The following is an 18,197-nucleotide window of genomic DNA, read 5'->3' as shown; positions in this document are numbered from 1 at the left end:
CCACTCCCAACTCGTCAAATAGCCCCCTGAGTCAGTGACCCCGTGACCCGCTGTCTGATATCACTGTTCTTTAGAATTCCCTAAAATAACATGATTGATTCCAACGCTCTTTGCCAAGTACAGATCTCTACTTTCATTCATTTTGGGGCGTCTAATTCAATTTTATAGCAAGTGTTTTTGAAATAGTATTGAGTAGGAGTTCACCTCCATTCCTTTAATTTTAGTCTCAATAATTCCTAATTTCTGCTTTTCTAACTCAAACATTAGGTAGAATTTCCTATAAATGAGGTTTATTGACCATAAATTCCAAAAATAACTGTAAAACTAAAGTTAATAAGTTAGTGTTACATAGTGCTGAAAATGTCAAAAAAGGGACAAACATTGAAAAAAAGCATCAACAAAAGTGTTGATTTTCAATTTTGAAGGGAAGACAACACAAGGGTTAAGAGACCGAAAATCAGCGTGAGGAGTTTCATATGTTTTCATATGTTTCAGCCTCACTGAAACATATGTTTTATTACCCCACCCACCAACCTTTCCTAAACCTAACTGTTCTCGGTTAAACGTACGTCTCCATCCAGAGTGTTAAAAAGTGACGCCAAGCGCGTTGATATGATAACACCAACAACAACAGCCGTAGCACATGGCCAAGCGTTGGTATTCTACGTCCAATTGTTTCAGTGATAACAGAATCGCAAAATTAAGTAAATTAATAAAGCTAAACACAGATTCCATAGGGCCGTACATTCAGTCAGTGCTAAAAAGTAACTGGAGATTTAACACTGTTTGAAATTGTTTGTCAAAATTTGAGCTAATAGAGGCTGCTGTGGTAATATGAATGATGATTTTTCATAGGTGTTTTTCAGATTTTTTGGGATTAACACAAATGGCTGGATCTGTTTTTCTATGGATTTCTTACAGTGCAACTTATCAACCAAGCTGCCCCACTGTGACTGCAGTTTAAAAACTGTCATTACAAAATAATTCCCAGTGGCTACCAGGCTGGCGATACACTGGGGGGGGGGAACCCTGTTGTGGGTGAAGTATTACAGCCATATTACACTATGAGAATATTCATTCCCAAATCCAAGCATATGTTTCCTGTTTCTGTCTCCAGCAGAACTGCAGGTCTGAAATAAAGACGTCGTTCAAGTGGCCATGCGATGTGACATGAGCAGCCGGCACACTGCAGCACACTGTACCACCCTCCCGGCTTCAGCCCACTGCTATCCCCCTCATCGGAACCATTGCATCACCTTTTTAGTGTTGCATTGAGCTGAGAGCTAATGGGATTACAGTAACAGGTTGGATTAGTCTTCTCATGTGTTCCTCTTTGGATGTTTAACTGCAGCTACTGCGTTAAACATCCCATAGGATCCAACACACTGGGCTGTATGTATGAGAATGTACACACACACACACACACACACACACACACACACACACACATAGATCCAAATGCGCATAGCCTACAAGATGGGTTACTAGCATACTAACGGAGATTGAGAAAAAAAGAGAGAGAGAAGGGGAAGGGAGTGTTGTTGAGCAAGCCCTCATCGATCTGTCCAGAGAGAAAAAGAGAGGGAGAGAGAGAGAGGAGGGATAGATAGAGAGAGAGAGAGAGAGAGAGAGAGAGAGAGAGAGAGAGAGAGAGAGATAAGAAAATAATGGAAGAAAGCGCAGCGGCTGGCTGCGTCTTTATCCCAGCAGACCCCTCCCCCCCCCTCTCTCTCTCTCTCTCTCTCTCTCTCTCTCTGTCTGCCAGCTGATGCTGACTCTCGTCATCCCGGGGAAAAACCTGGACGGACTGACGGTGGTTTTGGGGATTTTTGACACAGACTATAACATTTACTACTCGGTTTACTGACGGAAACTGTAAATTTGAAGAAGACACAAAGCCCGAAGCCGTGAGAGGAAAGCGGACAGAAAGCAAGCAAGCCAGGGCACTGTAAAAAAAGGCGGGGGGGGGGGAGAACAACAACTTCCAGCCCCCGGCCGGCTGCGTGCGCGTGTGTCCTCGGAGCGGTCTGCAGGGAGCCGTGCAGCTGTTTGCCACCACAAAAGGTGAGACCCTAACAAAGCGTCCTACGGTCCAACGATGCGGCTCCACAGCCGCGTGTGTGTGTGCGCAGATGTGCGTCCTGAACCGGGACCGCCACAGTGCGCACTGCGTGTGGAAACGCGCCTCGGTCCGTCTGCAGTCTGTCACTGTGTTTATGTTGAGCTGCCTCAGCTGAACGCTTGTCATAACACGCCGGATGGATACTGATGGCGCGTGGCGCGTACGTGGCGCACTTTGAATTTGTAAAGTGTTGGATGCGCATTAGTGGTGCATCCATATGTGCGTTTCCCTGTATGTGGTCTGTGTGTGTTTATACTTGCTTCGTCTAGTGGTGCGTTTGAGTGACAGGTTGCATCACAAAGACTTGTGGAAGTGTTGGTGCATGTGGTGTGTTTACTTCCAACACTTGCTGGGATTGAATGGGGTGTGTGGGTGCGGTGCATTTTGGGATCTTATGTTGTTTTCAGGCTTAGAGTGGAGACACTTTACCATTGTGTTTTTACTGTAAGTGTGTGTGAGAGAGAGAGAAAGAGTCTTAAATTAGTGATTTCCTAGTTGTGACTGTGTCAGTTTATACACACACACACACACACACACACACACACACACACACACACACACACACACATGGACAACAACATAGTATACCATGTTTAAAAAAATAGGTTTTGGACACCCACTGTGTTACTACTGGGGTACTTTGCAGCATATGCATCTGTTTGGAAGTGTGTTAATGTCAAAAATAAACCCCTAAACAGATTTTACAATCGATCACACAGATCTGTAAAGTTTGCCAGTTTTGGAGAACTTTCTTTGTGGTTTCCAGTTTCCACCGAGACATACCCATCTCTACTGTGTCACCACATGGCGTGACGTAGAAGGTGGAGTTTAACGGAATGACGACTCCGGTCCAGGATGACCCGGGGGAGTTTTTACTGTCAGCTGGATGCGAGGGACAGAAATAAGGAGCGAGCAGCTTTTGCTGCTCTACTTCCACATATTTAGCAATACAATTCTTCTGTTCTCTAAACAACAAACTTGAGTCTTAATTGTCACATTCACGCTGTACAATGTAATGAAATTTAATTTCTACAATTCACCCCATCCTAAGTATATTAGGAGCAGTAGACTGTAAGGCCTGACAACATATCGATAATATACTGATATCATGATATGAGACTGTATATCATCATAGATTTTAGATATCGTAATATGACACAAGTGTCATTTTCTGAACTTACCAGACTTGTTTGCCTTTACTAAGATAGAGCGAGTATCGTCCCGGGCCGATTATGTTTTTTGGCAGTTTGCAGATTATCTGCATCAGCGTTTCATTTGCCTGCTAAATGATAAAGTTTGTGAGTAAAAAAGTAGTCTGCTTTAACTCGGTTCCAGCTCTGTGTCTGTCCCTCTGCTTCAGTTTCCTTCACCACTGAGTCTGACTTAATGTCTCCCTCCCCACGGACTCTCCTTTTCTGGGTGTTATCTTGAAAGTTTCTCATTTATTAAATAATATCTTGAAGCTTTTAAACTATGTTTTGTGTTAGAGTTTGTAACAATCCAAAATCTTAATTTTGAGTTAAGTTTTTGTATTTTACTGTTAATAGCTATCAGTTCCAAATATTGGTGATCGGTTTCATTAACTAATAACAATCAGTATTGGCCTTGAAAAACTTTACTGATGATTATTTATCACACCAATAGTCAACAGTACAATATTGCCGCAATATTGACATTGAGGTATTTCGACAACAAACAACAATATTGTGATTTTTGATCATCTCCATACCACCTAACAGACATATAGTGTCCTGGGAGCAAATCTGGTTCGGTGCCTTGCTCAGGGACACGTTGAAATGTGGCCGGAGGAGCCGGGGATTGAACCGCCAACCTTGTGGGTGACCGTTCTACTTCTGAGCCACAAGACACCCTTCAACATCTGCAATATTAGGATTCTGTTCCCACATGAATGGGACCCTGAATAACTGTTAAACCCTCCTGTTGTCCTCGGGTCAAATTTGACCCCTTTACAAAAAAAAAAAGTCTGTATCTGAAATATGAGTTTCTTCTTTTTAACCAAATTACCACAAAGAATGGATTGGATTCCTTCCAACGCTGTTTGCAAATACAATTGATCACTTTCATTCCTCTGATCTTAACTATTAGTCAAAATAATTCAGAATTTCTGCTTTTTCAACTCAAACATTAGGTATAAGTCTATATAAATAAGGGTTATAGATCATGAATTCCAAAAAGTAGTAAAACTAGTGGTGGTAAGTTGTTAGTGGAAAAAAAAAAGTCTGAAAAAGGGACAAAAATGTCTGATTTTTGACAGTTTTTGACCTGGGAGGACAACTCAAGGGTTTATTTTCTAGGAGTATCTTTGCACAATTTTATCATCAATAGAATTCCATAGCTGTGCAGTTTATTAGAAGCAACTCTTAATGAAGGCCTGTGCAAACATAGGCAGCCAACGTAAAGACACAGTGTAGAGGTAGGGTTGGTAACATTTTCCAATATACACTTTTAAATGGTCTTTACAACCCAACACCTTTAAATGAATCATCATATGTAGCTGTAATCCTTTCAAAACTCTGACCAATCACGTCATTGTGATTGGTCGGTTGCCTATCAGCGCTGCTGTGCGTACTCCACACCCAGGTGTACGAGCCGGAGCTCGTTGGCTGGCCGAATATCTTCACGTCTGCTGGGTAATGGAGGAGAAAACTCTGCACAATGTTCCACTGGCGCGCCTCCCTGCACCCAGCGGCCTTGCTAAAAGGGAAAAAAAAAAGGCTAGCAGAAAATACGAGAACTAAAAAGCTTTAGACGCAAGAGGAAAAACAAGAATTCATATTGGAAACGCTTTTCATTATAGAAACAGTTGAAAAAGATGAAAACTGACGCAATGGATCTCACAATCACATCATGAGAGGCTAAGCTTTTGATTGGTGTGCTCCATGAGTGTATTATTTGAAGATTTAATGCTTTAAAGTTATATAAACTTTTACAAGTGGAGGAAACAGTGACAGAAGTGTGGCGTCCACGGCACGGTTGTTGCAAGTGGAAGGAATGGGAACGTAGGACCCAAGTGCAGAGAGCAGGCGGCAAAGTTGAGCTTCCAAGGTGAAGGGTTAATACTCAAGAAACGAAGCACAAAGCAACAAAAGGCGTCCAGCAAAACTGGCCGGTAACAAGTCCAACAAAGGGAACTTTGTAGAGTTAATTCCCCCTGGGAATAAATAAAAGGGAACTATGTAAACTGCGTAGTTGTGTGTAAAATGAAGTAGTTGTGATGAGGTGGATTCCAGCCCTTCCTCTGCTCTGGAGCAGACGCGGGGGGGGAGGGTTGAGACGAAGCCCAGAGGAGATGCTACTTTCAAATCTTTTTAGCTTCTCAACCTCACCAACCCTACCTTTAAGTCACTGAGTTTCTTGGACTAATATTAAATATATATGGGATATGGTTAATATATTTAAGCTCAGAATGGGCCTTTAGGATAGGACTACGCACAACAGTTAGAAACAGGGCTGTAGTCAAATCCACCTTTGTCGAGTCCAAGACAAGTCCAAGATCAGGATCAGTTCAGACCAGGTCTGACCGAGACCATAGAAGTTTGAGTCCAAGTCAAGACCGAGTCCAAAGGACAGACAGTCCAGACCGAGACAGAAGTAAAACTCACTAACCTGTTCATAATGCATGTGAACATAGTTATACTGTATATAGTATGTGCTCAATATTAAAAAACGGCTTCCCTACTGATAATTGCAGCAGCATGAAACCCAGAACAAAAACAGAGATCTGTGACATTAGAAAAACCTGTGAACCCGTCATATTGATTGATTGATTCATATCTTTATTTTGAACATGTAAATATACACCTTAAAAAAGAAATAAAAAACAATTAAACAAGTAAATAAAAATTCAACATATCCAGTACTTAAAAACTTGTATTTACACATGCAAAAAATAGTAAGAAGAAGTAAAACCTATGTACTCATACCCTTTTCTACCCTTTCTACCCTATTAAATCCCAACCCAAGCGCAGGACTTTCACTCAGGACTCGTTATTCCAGCGTGTCATGGAACCCTAAGCCCACCCACAAGCTTTCCCTTAACCTAACAGCGTCAAAAGGGACCAAGCGCATGTTATATGACACTAAAGGAGAACACAAAGCATGTGTCATAAGACAATGATATGATATGTCAATAACCACAACAAAGATACTTGACCAAGCGTCCATATTTTACAAGATGGGAGTGAGAATGTGTGGCACATCCTCATTAAACTCTTCTTGGAGGACATTATACAACATCTGAAATCCTCCTCCTGTTGCCTTGATATTCTACCAACGGGTGATTTCAAAAGTGTTTCAACTTGTTTGGCTTCTGATCTTCTACAGATTGTGAACACGTCTCTTCTTTCAGGTATCTTTCCACAGGCCCTGAAAACTGCAGTAATCAGCCTCTATTAAAAAGAACATCTAGACACATCATAATGAGCACTATAGGCCGATATCAAACCTTCCGTTTTTAAGTAAAATCATTGAAAAAGCGGTTTTTCTACAACTTAGCCATTTCCTGTCACTAAACAACAGTTTTGATACCTTTCAGTCGGTTTCCAACCACACCACAGCACTGAGACGGCTCTCGTCAAAGTTTATGACATCCACCTTAACACAGATAGTGCCAAAATTTCAGTTCTTAGTATACTTGATCTCAGTGCTGCATTTGACACGGTCCACCAGACATACTACTAACCGATTGAAAAACTGGGTAGACTTTCTGGCTCAGTACTAAACTGGTTTGAAACCTACTTACAGAATGGGATTACTTTGTGTCAATAGGTTATTATACATCTAGATACAAATATGACGTTGTGGAGTTCCCCAAGGCTCTATTCTGGGGCTCTTCTGTTTACATGCTCCCACTGGCCCAGATTATGGAGAACAACAAATAATTACCATAGTTATGCGAGCCACACAAATTTACATAACCTTACGCCGGGACTATAGTCCAATACAAAAACTGACTAATTGCATCGAACAAATTAACGACTGGATGTGCCAAACTTCCTGAAATTAAATGAAGGAAAAACTGAGGTGGTTGTTTTTGAGCAGGAGGAACGATTAAAATTCTGCGCTCAGCTTCAACAACAACGTTAAAAAACAACAGACAAAGCCAAATCTTGGTGTAGTCATGGACTCAGACCTGAATTTTAACAGCCACATTAAGACAATTACAAAGTCAGCCTACTATCACCTTAAGAAATATCAAGGTTAAAGGACTTAGTTCAACAGGATTTGGAAAAACTTGTCCATGCTTTCATCTTCAGTAGACTTGACTACTGTAACGGGGTCTTTACAGTCTCCCTAAAAATCAATCAGAGGCTCAGCTGATTCAAACGCTGCTGCTCGAGTCCTTACTAAGACCAAGAGACTGGATCACATCACTCCAGTTCTGAAGTCTTTACACTGGCTTCCGTGTCTCAAAGAATTGATTTCAAAGTACTCTTGCTAGTTTATAATCACTAAACGGTTTAGGTCCAAATACATTTCTGATCTGCTACTACACTATGAACCACCCAGACCTCTCAGGTCATCTGGGTCTACTTTCTTCCCCAGATTCCGAACTAAACGGGTGAAGCAGCTTTCAGTTTCTATGCTCCTCATATCTGAAAAACTCCCAGAAACCTGCAGATCCGCTGCTCCTCAGTTCTTTTAAATCAAGGCTGAAGACCTTTCTTTTTGATGCTGCCTTTCTTTAAATGACTGCTTATTACTTTACATTTCTTATGCTGCACTGTAACTTTATTCTGTTGTTTTATGTGTCTATTTTTTAACTGCTTATTCATGTGTTTTACCGGTTTTTGATGCTTATGATTTTTAACTGTTTTTATCTGTGTTTTAGCTGTTTAAATGATTTTGTTTAAGCACTTTGAATTGCCCTGTTGCTGAATGTGCTCTACAGATAAAGCTGCCTTGCCTTGCCTTCTTAAAGACAAGTCAATAAAAAGCATGCCCTACTGCAGGGGGGTCAAACTCAATTTCACTAAGGGCCACGCTGGAAAATGAGAATCACATCCAGGACCAGACATGTAGTTTACTTACATGCTTTTATTTTTATTTTTATTTTTTTGGGATGGGGGGGGCGTTTTTGGCCTTTATTTTTAACAGGACGTAAAGGGGGGGATGATCTGTAGCAAAGGGACTCAGCCAGCGTCAAGGAGGAAGAGAGCGCCATCTAGTGAGCTCAGAAACATGCGCCCAACATGCTTTTATTTAATCAAAAAAATATATCTTTGTCTGTATTACTGCATGTCTCATATAATCTTCTCACTTACAGTTGGTTTGACATAAAGCCGTAAAAAAGTCCTCAAAAAACTTCCTCCGCCATCATGGACTTTAGCAAATCAAGCAAAACAATGATTACATTTTTAAAAGTAGGCCACTGCACAACATCCTGTTTCACAGGACTATAAACTACTACAGTACATTATTATTTTCCACATAGAGTTAGTAGTACTCTAGAACAGTGTTTCTCAAATAGGTTACACATTCCCCTAGGGGTTCTTTGGGATATTGCAGGGGGTACGTGAGATTTTAGCAAAATGCTAATTCAAAAATATGCATTATTCCTAAATTCCTAGTATAATTATACTTTAATCATAAATGAATTAAGTGATGGATTCTAAACTTTTTCAAATGTTAGCGCTCTATTGCACCTTTTTTTCCTACAGAAAATTGCTAACCTTTGGCTTAAAGAAACAATTCAAAGAGGGTACATGATTGAAAAAGGTTTAAGAACCACTACTCTAGAATACCTTTTCTTTTGCATCCAGAGAGTTGTATCAGCTTCACAGTATGGCAATCAGTGTAGCTATCAATGTAGTCCAACCAGGGCTGAAGTCAAGACCACCTTTGTCCAAGACAAGTCCAAGACCAGGACTAGTCCAGCCTAAGTCAAGTCCAAGTTCAAAAAGGTTTGAGTCTGAGTCAAGACCGAGTCCAGAAGAGAAAAATTCTTATGCATGACAGTATCAAGACACTATCATTTTGGGTTATTATTTGTTGATGTAAAAGCAAAAAAAAGTGTCACAACACCTATGATTTGTAAGTGTAGCCATACCATATCATATAATCTAACCTAAAGATTCTATATCATAACAGCAGTTTAAGAACAGATACAAACACCAAACCACTACTATTACCACTGCTACAGTAGGTACTAGTACTGAGCATTTGAGCAGCTAACTTCCCCTAAGTTAGCTCATGTGAATGTTAACACACAGAGAAGGCTAAGCAGCTCCACCTACAGAGACAGTATGATGTCTCTGTAGGTGTCTTACCATGTTTGAAGTTGTCCCACAAGTTTTCCAAACGGTTGCTTTGCACAATTGGCAGTCTACCAATCTAGTCTAGTGATTTCTATAACCAAATTTGATTATGGCAGACTTGGCGGACATCTTTGTTTGTTACAGTTTGTGAATCAATGAAAATGAACGACAATAATGTTAGCAGGGCACGCAGATGCGAAGATAATCTAGTGTGTGATTGGTTATCAGGTGGCCAGTATTTCATTTTCCCTCCAATAATATTATGAACATAATAAAGACACCTGGTCGAGACCAAAAGTCCTATTTGGCAAGACCAGAGGTAGAGACCGAGACATGTCCAAGTCCAAATACCAGCAAGTCCAACAGCCCTGAGTCCAACAGCCCTGAGTCCTACAGCCCTGAGTCCTGTAAGGGGGGCGGTTTTTCAGCTTGCAGGTATCCAGCACAAAGCATTGCTCTGTAACAACTGGTTAATCTCTTTTGTGGATATTTTAGGGGGACCAAAAAGATCCCGAACAATTCAGGAAAGTACCAAAATCCAAGCATTTTCCCGAATCCTGAATCCTGCCCTAATTGTCTCAAAACTTTGAGAAAAGTCTCAGGAGACTTTACCAGTCTGGTGTCCTGGGACTCGATGACCATGTAACTACTCCTGGATTACTGCAGATTTACGTGATACAAACAAAGCGTTTTGCAATTTATGTAGGAAGGAAACGTCAGGCTGCACAGCACAACTGTACAGACCAACCCTTTGTGTTTGTTTTATTAGTTTCATAATGACACTTGAGTTCATTATTTTAATGATTTTTCATATGTATCTTTGGGTATACATTATATTTGGACTATAGAAAGAAAGAACTACAACACTACAGAAATAAAAAAGTATATCAATGAGCATTAAAATTGCCCACCAGCTTGACCTATTGCAGCCTTGTCATCAGTAAACTATCAAGTAAAATGGAGAAGGACTAAGTTCTGCGTATTGAAGCATAAGGGTACCGAAGTAGTGTGTTGCCATATTGTGGGTTCTACACTGCAGATTGCAACATGACCTCCAAGCTGATTGGCGACTTAACAAAAAGCACCTGTCATTATCTACATCACACCACATCGGACCACCTGAGTGAAGCAGCAGGAGCACCAGAAACGGGTGGAGCAGTCAGTGGTGGAATGTAACTAAGTACATTTACTCAATTACTGTACAAAGTACAAATGTTGAGGTACTTGTAATGTACTTGAGTTGTTTCTTCTCATGCCACTTTCTACTTCTACTCCTCTACATTTCAGAGAGACATATTCTACTTTTTACTCCACTACATTCATCTGACAGCTTTAGTTACTAGTTACTTTACACATTAAGACTTTTGTACACAAACCATGTAGTTTATAAAATCTGATGTTTTATTATAAATGAAACTAGCCAACAATATAAAGGCCTACAAGTCCAGCTGAGATGATACTTTTAATACTATAAATACATTTTCCTAATATTTTCCTAACATTCCTATATAAATTATTTTACTTAAAGCTATAGTGCGTAGTTTCTGTCTCCCCCATGAGGAATTCTACGTAATGACAACAAAACTGCCAGCGCGTCCACATGATACAAGCCTTCCGGGATGGTGCACAGATACGATATGACTTTGCGTGTGCCTGTGTATTTCCGCTGTTTACCTTCCAAAAGACAAGGAAAGATTATTATGTTCTGGGCTTGTAAAATACCGTCTCATATAGTTTAAACGTCAAGGTCCAAGTCTGTATCAAATTCCGAATATCGTCTTGTGCATGTAAACGTACTGACTGATGAAATGCCACAATGAATCGGAGTTACTGCAGCTATGTCTTTTGTGTTGCATCATCTTGCATGAATTCAAATTCAAATGCAATTATAATTCCATAACGTTGGGCACAGCATTGGAGCTGTGAAAACCAGTTGCAGGGGCTTTAGTTTCTGACATGCACCTTGCACTGTTGCACGCAGAAACCATCAGTCTCATTAGTGCGTCTTCGTCCTCTCACACGGCGAAGACGTTGCACTGGGGCCCACCCAGAGGGCCGCCGCAGCCTTACATGGACACGCACACTCTTCAGCTTCTAAGCCTAACTGCTTATTCATCAAAGCCAAAACACTCGCAACACGTGCGCACACACACATGCACACACACACACATACATACCCATCAAACAAAAACACACTGTCTTGGAAGTTGGCGGGGGATGTGAGGAGGCGGAGGAAAGGAAAAAGAGATGTCAACAGTAGAGGGAAGGAGAGATGATGCAGGGAGGGAAGGAGGAGAGAAGAAAGAGAAATTAGTGCACATATGAGGCCATGGGTATTAAGACTGGCAGCAACCCCGGGGAAATTCAGCGCCACAGCGGAGTCACTGTGCTGTTTTGATTTGATGAATATTCATGATGCAGCAGAGAGAGCGAGAGAGGGAGAGAGAGAGAGAGTTCCTCTTTATTGTCATTCAGCAAAACATAGAAATGTAAAGTACTAACGAAATTACGAGCATGGCTCCTTTTAAGAACCCAGATAAAAACAGGGTGATAAATAGAGCTCTATGAATAAATATGTATTAAAAACAGAGCGCAGACACCCTGCTAACAAAAACACATTACAGCTGCTTGATGGTATTCTCAAAGTCAACGCCCAGAGAGTCATGGAGCAAAGTGGGAAGTGGATTATCCAGTTCACCGAGAGCTTCACCTTCAGCCTCAGCCCCCTCTTCACCACGCCAGCTCACCACAGCAGTAGCTGACGCCATGCCAATCCACTTCTGGACTCCAGATTCTAGACTCCACCTTACCCCTCACTCTGGAACAAGATGCCTCAACGCCTCCATCCGGGGCAGCAACTCATATCATATTGTTTAGAATTACCATCTACGCCTCATATTTATTCAGATATCACAGTGTGCTCGGTTCAGCTGCTTTTGATATTCTACTGTAAAATACAACAAATTGCTTTTTGGATTTAAAACAAATGAAAGGGAATTGTTCCCAAAAATGTGATTACGATGGTTACATATTAAAGTGCAGTTTTCTACTGAGTATAACAACACAAAAAGGGTTTTACGATATGTCGCAGCCTTTAGCAATGCAATTATGCTATAAAAAAATCCCACATATTGTGCAGCCCTGATTCAAATAGATGAGGTTGTGGCCACTGGTGGAGGTTTCCCCATAGGGGATCAATAAAGAGTATAAATTAAATTAAACAGTTGACCAATCAGACTTTAGTAAGTGGGAATATCTTATCGAACCATATATCTCTTGCAAAACACTGTTATGTTCCTGATTGACTTTGGCATAATGCTTAAATAACAGTTTGGTTGTTAATTTGACTTTTTGTACACAATTTAAAAAAAACTGAAAACTACTGTCAACAATCCTATTTTCTATAGAATTAGGATTTTTTTCTTCTTTTTTGTGTGTGTAGGGCTGAGATCATACACAGAGGTCGAATTTAGAAACAGTGATTTTGGTCGTTGAGTATAAGAAAATATAAAATAATAGTCTTCTACTTTAACCGCGGACACTGTTATTTGTTGGTGGTTGAAGATGTTTGTCTTTTGTTCTGCTTTAGAATGATTGTTTTCTCTCTCTTTCTTTTCACTGCATTATCATTCATAAATATTTATGTCATCGCACCCTCTCCTCCTCCTCTCTCTCTCTCTCTCTCTCTCTCTCTCTCTCTCTCTCTCTCTCTCTCTCTCTCTCTCTCTCTCTCTCTCTCTCTCTCTCATCTTGGTGGGAACGTATTCCTCACATGCAGTGCAGGTCTAAGCCATTCTTCCAATCTTTGGTTCACCTGGTCTCCTTGTGTACTAATGCTTGTATAACCTCATCCCTGTTATGCACAATCAAGGCATAGACATTGGGCTAATATTACTATTTTAACAATCTACGTGCACGGCGTGAAGCGCACGGTGCACAGGTGCGTTTAGGGCGTGTCCAAATCCACCTATGCTAGTCTGACAGAAGAACAAAAGAGTCTGTGGGATGAGCGCATGGTTCAACCTGGTTGTACTTATTGTCTTCATTACATAGTGTCTTCATTACATAGTGTCTTCATTAATCATAGGTGTGTTTTAGGCATAACCTGTAATCAACCAGTCAGAGTGTCATCTCCCATTCCCTTTAAAAGCCAGACGTGTTTGTACCTTGGCAGATTGCTATAATGATGGGGGGTTTGCACTGCACTATTTTTATTTGTAATCTTTAGCATGTGTGTGTGCTGCTGCGCTTCCTTGTGTGTTTAACAAGCAGAGTGTGCGCACACTGTGCATAAGCCTAGGAGTATTTTACTAATGTGCTGTTGAAATAACAATGAAATGCTGCGTGATTGACTTTAGAGGTTTTTGTTGGTCAATGGGGGGGATCACTTTGCGCTTCCTCAAGATAGCAATATGCCCAGAATGCACCTGAACACACCTCCATGTGAGACCAGCATGCCCAGAATGCACCTGAACACACCGCCCTTTAAGACCAGCACACCCATGGGCGCAAAGATGGGAGCAGGTGCATTTGCTATTTAAACAACGTGGGCTCACAACAGTCTTAAAATAGCAAAGACACTTAAAAGATAGGGCCCATCATAAATATATATATATATATATACAGTGTATATATATATATATATATATATATATATATATAAAAAAATGTATGCATAATATAATATATTTATAACATAATAGTAATACAATACAGTAGGTGTTATGGGAGTTGAAAAGCCACTTTGTGACCTTTACATACAAATGAATTACTTCTCATTTACATTGTTTTATTTTTATGTTAATATTATGCTAAGCGTAATAGTGCCATGACTAGATTTAATGAAGATGTCATCATTAACATCATGATCTGATTTGGTGATCATAAACTAAGTGAGTGATAAAATGGAAGTTAATGCCTTTCGGCTTTGCAAGACCTCTTATTATCTTGTAGATAATACAAAGGAAAGGGAGTACAGTCCAATTGAGGGTCCAAAAAAGGCTCAAGGTCAAGTTTGAGTTTTTATGTAGATGAATAACTTAATAAAAATAACGTACATTAGCAAAGCAGGAAAAAGGGTGAAATTGCCTTACATTGCCAGACCTTCTTTCACAGCGCTGCGGAAGAGGGTATGTCTAGTCCACACAGCATTTCGGGATGGGAGACAAACCTGCTCTGGTTTATTGGCATTTCTTTAAACCAATCACAATCGCATTGGGCGGCGCCAAGCACCAGACTGAGCCACGGTCCCGCTGCTAAATAGCCTTAGAAGGAACGTGTTTTGTGTGTACAATTAAAAGTTGTTTTAGTCATGCAACAGAAAACTCAGATTGGACAGATAGTCTAGCTAGCTGTCTGGATTTACCCTGCAGAGATCTGAGGACCACGTAACCATAGTCCTCAGATTGGACAGATAGTCTAGCTAGCTGTCTGGATTTACCCTGCAGAGGTCTGAGGACCAGGTAACCATAGTCCTCAGATTGGACAGATAGTCTAGCTAGCTGTCTGGATTTACCCTGCAGAGGTCTGAGGACCAGGTAACCATAGTCCTCAGATTGGACAGATAGTCATTTGTCTAACCACACTTCCTTTCCTCTCTGTCAGGCGGGTGTAAGGATCTGGGTTCCAGATGGAGTTCCCTGATGACTTCCTGCTGGCCGAGCTCGGCCACCTGCAGCTCTACAACGACTCGCTCTTTCACAACAACTTCAGCGGCCCCTACAACGACACGGACGCCCTGCTGCCCACAGGGGTGAAGGTCACCATCGTGGTCGTCTACATGATTGTCTGCGTCATCGGCCTGGTGGGCAACTTCCTGGTCATGTATGTCATCATTAGGTAAGAGCAACATCCGTTTCTGCAGCTACAAAGGGCTGCATGCATAGACGTAATTTACATATCTAAATCTAATAATAATCAACTTTACATAAATAAATACATTTGCCCCATAATTTGATGCATAAAAGGCACAAATTGTTGCAGAATGATTCAGTTAATGAAGATTCCTCAATGCCGCTGATTGTATGGTCTCAACCTTAACTCATTTGGCAATGGTTTGAATGTCAAAGACGTTCATTAATATCAAGAAGTTACACACTAAAGCTTTAACCAGTGATGCAGAATGACAATCTGTGGATTTTAAGGTTGTTATATTTGTTTTACCTTTATGCTTTCTTTTAAATTTTGAATGTGAATGGTGTGGATTTTTAAAATCAGCAGAAAAATCAGAGAAATTCTGCGTATGCTGATTCTGTGTGGCCCTTGTCATTTTACCGTCAATTCTCAAAAGATCATAAAAATAAGGGTAAGTATTCTGTGAAAGCACCAATAATCAACCCTGCAATATAGTCACAATATAGACATTGATGTTTTTAGTCAGAAATATTGTGATATCTGATTTCTAACTTTACCTCACCATAGCTTTGTTTTAAGGGTTAGGGTTAAAAGCCAAAGCCATCGGTTTAGACTAAACATACTCAGTAAGTTGTAGCATGTGAGGGCATCTGGCTCCCTCAAACTAATCGGCAATCACTCAAGTGTGTGTGTGTGTGTGTGTGTGTGTGTGTGTGTGTGTGTGTGTGGTGTGTGTGTGTGTGTATGTAGTCTGTGCCCATATACGCCATCGTGTAGATATTATATCTTAGACTTGTTAGACTTGTCTCACTGAAAATACATGGAGTTCTGTAGCTAGACAGAGTCACACCCACACACACACACACACACACACACACACACACACACACACACACACAAACAATGGCAGCTCTCAGCCGTTGCCCTCAGTAAAGATGGCTGCCCTCCACCACTCGGTGTCCGAAGGCGGCAGCCTTTGTTATTTAAGTGCGTTGCGTTGAATGAAAAGGCGGATTACACAACATGGCTGACCACCGCACCAAATGAGGCACAGCAAAGTGCAGGTCTCTACCCTCATTAGCCTCTACTCCACCTGCAAAGATGCAATGGACGTCTCCTCTCACACAGCACCAGAGGTTTAGAGCAAAGTCTCATGTCGAGCAGAAAATGGAGCCAAAGAACAAGATAACGTGCCACTGCTTTCTGAACAGCCCCAAATTGGTGGAGAATGGTCATTTCGAATCAAAATTTAAATCTGAAACATTCACAAATGCTAGCCACAAGAAGAATCCAGCAGGTAGTTCACTACTGCATCGTCCATGGTTATCTTCACCTTCACAGTCTATATGTTTTAGTCCCATACCAGCGAGCTGCCTGATGAACTCACTTAGGAGACTGCAGAGAGAGAAAGAAAATAAGAAACAGGAAGGCTAAATTAAGTTTGTTTTCTCTTTGCACCAGATGTGACATTTTCAGTTATTAAGAAATAACCACAGCTAAGAAAAGTCTGAGTCAGTCTTTTAAAGCATATGGGAAGAGGTGACACTTCACCTACACAAACACCTGCCCACACACACAGACACACTCACAGTGTACTACTCCTGTGTTCACGTAACATGAAAGGCAAAACTGTAAAACTCCACTGGTTACAGTCTTCTGCCCAGAGACCATTAAAAATGAATAGCTGGAAAAACATCTTCTTAGGTGTCTGATACATATTGTAGTTTGAGTTTAATTCTGTTTCCTGCCACCGTCTTTATTTGACCGGCAGGGTGAAGCAGGGTGGACTAACACAGTTACAGGCGTAGAGACCTGTCAATCATGCAAATGTGACACAAAGTATACCTTTTGTTGAGAATACTAATTTCTGCATGTACTAACAATAGCTTAAACTCTTTCAAATCCTTGGGGGTGAAGTCTACCGAAACAACACCAGATATATTGGCTTATACACATTAATATCTCTTTACAGGGCTTTGGAAGTATTATTGTAGCTGAAAAAAAATGTTTTGTGGTTTAAAAAATTACCTGAAGTGATATAATTTGATAGCACATCGGACCGAATTCCCTACCCAACTGTTGGTAGTTGAGTTGCGTTGTGGGTAATGTAGGCCCCCGGTTTTGACAAGAAACAAGAATGAGATTCAATCTTTGCTGCAACAATCTTTTAGACTGTCCATTGTGATTTCTGTGTGAGAGCTGGTACAGATCTGAAAGCTTTGTTCACTCAGTAAAGACGCCGATTGGGAAATCTGGGGGATGTAATACTACATGCTTTTCTACACACTTTAGTGTTGGAATGTTTCATAGTAGGTTAAAAATCTCAAAAACATTATTTTGTTCTTTACACTTTGCCTCTGCAATCCTTTACAGTCACAGCTCAGACAATTGAGTCACTCTGATAGCCAGATGGAAAGATGGATCATCCAACCCACAAAAACAAACTTGCACTGTAATTATTGATTAGTGTAATATGACTCCCTGGTGACGTAGCTACATCGGATGGAGGAGGCAGGCTTGTGCTGCTCACGTGTCAGGTGTGATGGAGGGAGGCCGGCATTGTGAGACAAAACCAGAAAGACACAAAGAAAGGTTAGAACTCAGAGGAACTGTGGATTTGTCCCGTGGGTGGTGAACATGGTTCATTGAACCAAAGCAGAGATGCCCACAAGGATTACATCAACTGGACTACTCCCTGTTACAGATAAAAGAAATCAGAAATTTAAAGGGACAACGAGCAAGAGGAAAGGGACCACATATAGCATACACAAAAATATTGGTATAGCAGACAAAAGATAAACACAGTAGTCCAGTGAGAACCAACAAGGGCTTTCTTATCAATCACTCCATATGAAGCTAATACAAAGCTTCAGCTGTCGGAGACAAGTTAACTGCCTACCAAGTGACTTTGGGTCCTTGAAAAGCGTTATACAAATTCTATTTTA

General features: G+C 40.9%; 1 protein-coding gene and 1 long non-coding RNA gene across 3 annotated transcripts in view; one reads left to right on the top strand and one right to left on the bottom strand.

The window, feature by feature from the left end:
- Positions 1-1,669: 1,669 nt before the first annotated feature.
- oprl1 (opiate receptor-like 1) overlaps positions 1,670-18,197 on the top strand; it is a gene marked incomplete at its 3' end in the record, with an annotated part of 99,255 nt that continues 82,727 nt past the window's right edge. Inside the window, 2 exon segments of one of the 2 annotated variants that reach the window (XM_032520140.1) lie at positions 1,670-2,064; positions 15,004-15,237. In XM_032520140.1, coding sequence (XP_032376031.1) covers positions 15,029-15,237 — 209 coding nt within the window. In that variant the 5' untranslated portion in view covers positions 1,670-2,064; positions 15,004-15,028. 2 annotated transcript variants of the gene reach the window in all.
- The window catches only part of LOC116692118 (uncharacterized), a 24,599-nt gene continuing 21,663 nt past the window's right edge, over positions 15,262-18,197 (bottom strand). Inside the window, exons 2-3 of the long non-coding RNA XR_004332633.1 lie at positions 16,341-16,345; positions 15,262-15,272 (exon numbers count right to left, since the gene is read on the bottom strand). This is a non-coding gene — a long non-coding RNA (uncharacterized LOC116692118). The remainder of the gene's footprint in view (positions 15,273-16,340; positions 16,346-18,197) is intronic.

This window comes from Etheostoma spectabile, chromosome 7 (genome assembly GCF_008692095.1).
Source record: "Etheostoma spectabile isolate EspeVRDwgs_2016 chromosome 7, UIUC_Espe_1.0, whole genome shotgun sequence".
NCBI classification, from domain to species: domain Eukaryota; kingdom Metazoa; phylum Chordata; class Actinopteri; order Perciformes; family Percidae; genus Etheostoma; species Etheostoma spectabile.
Note: the sequence above shows the minus strand (reverse complement) of the source record. Positions and strands in the feature narration are given on the sequence as shown.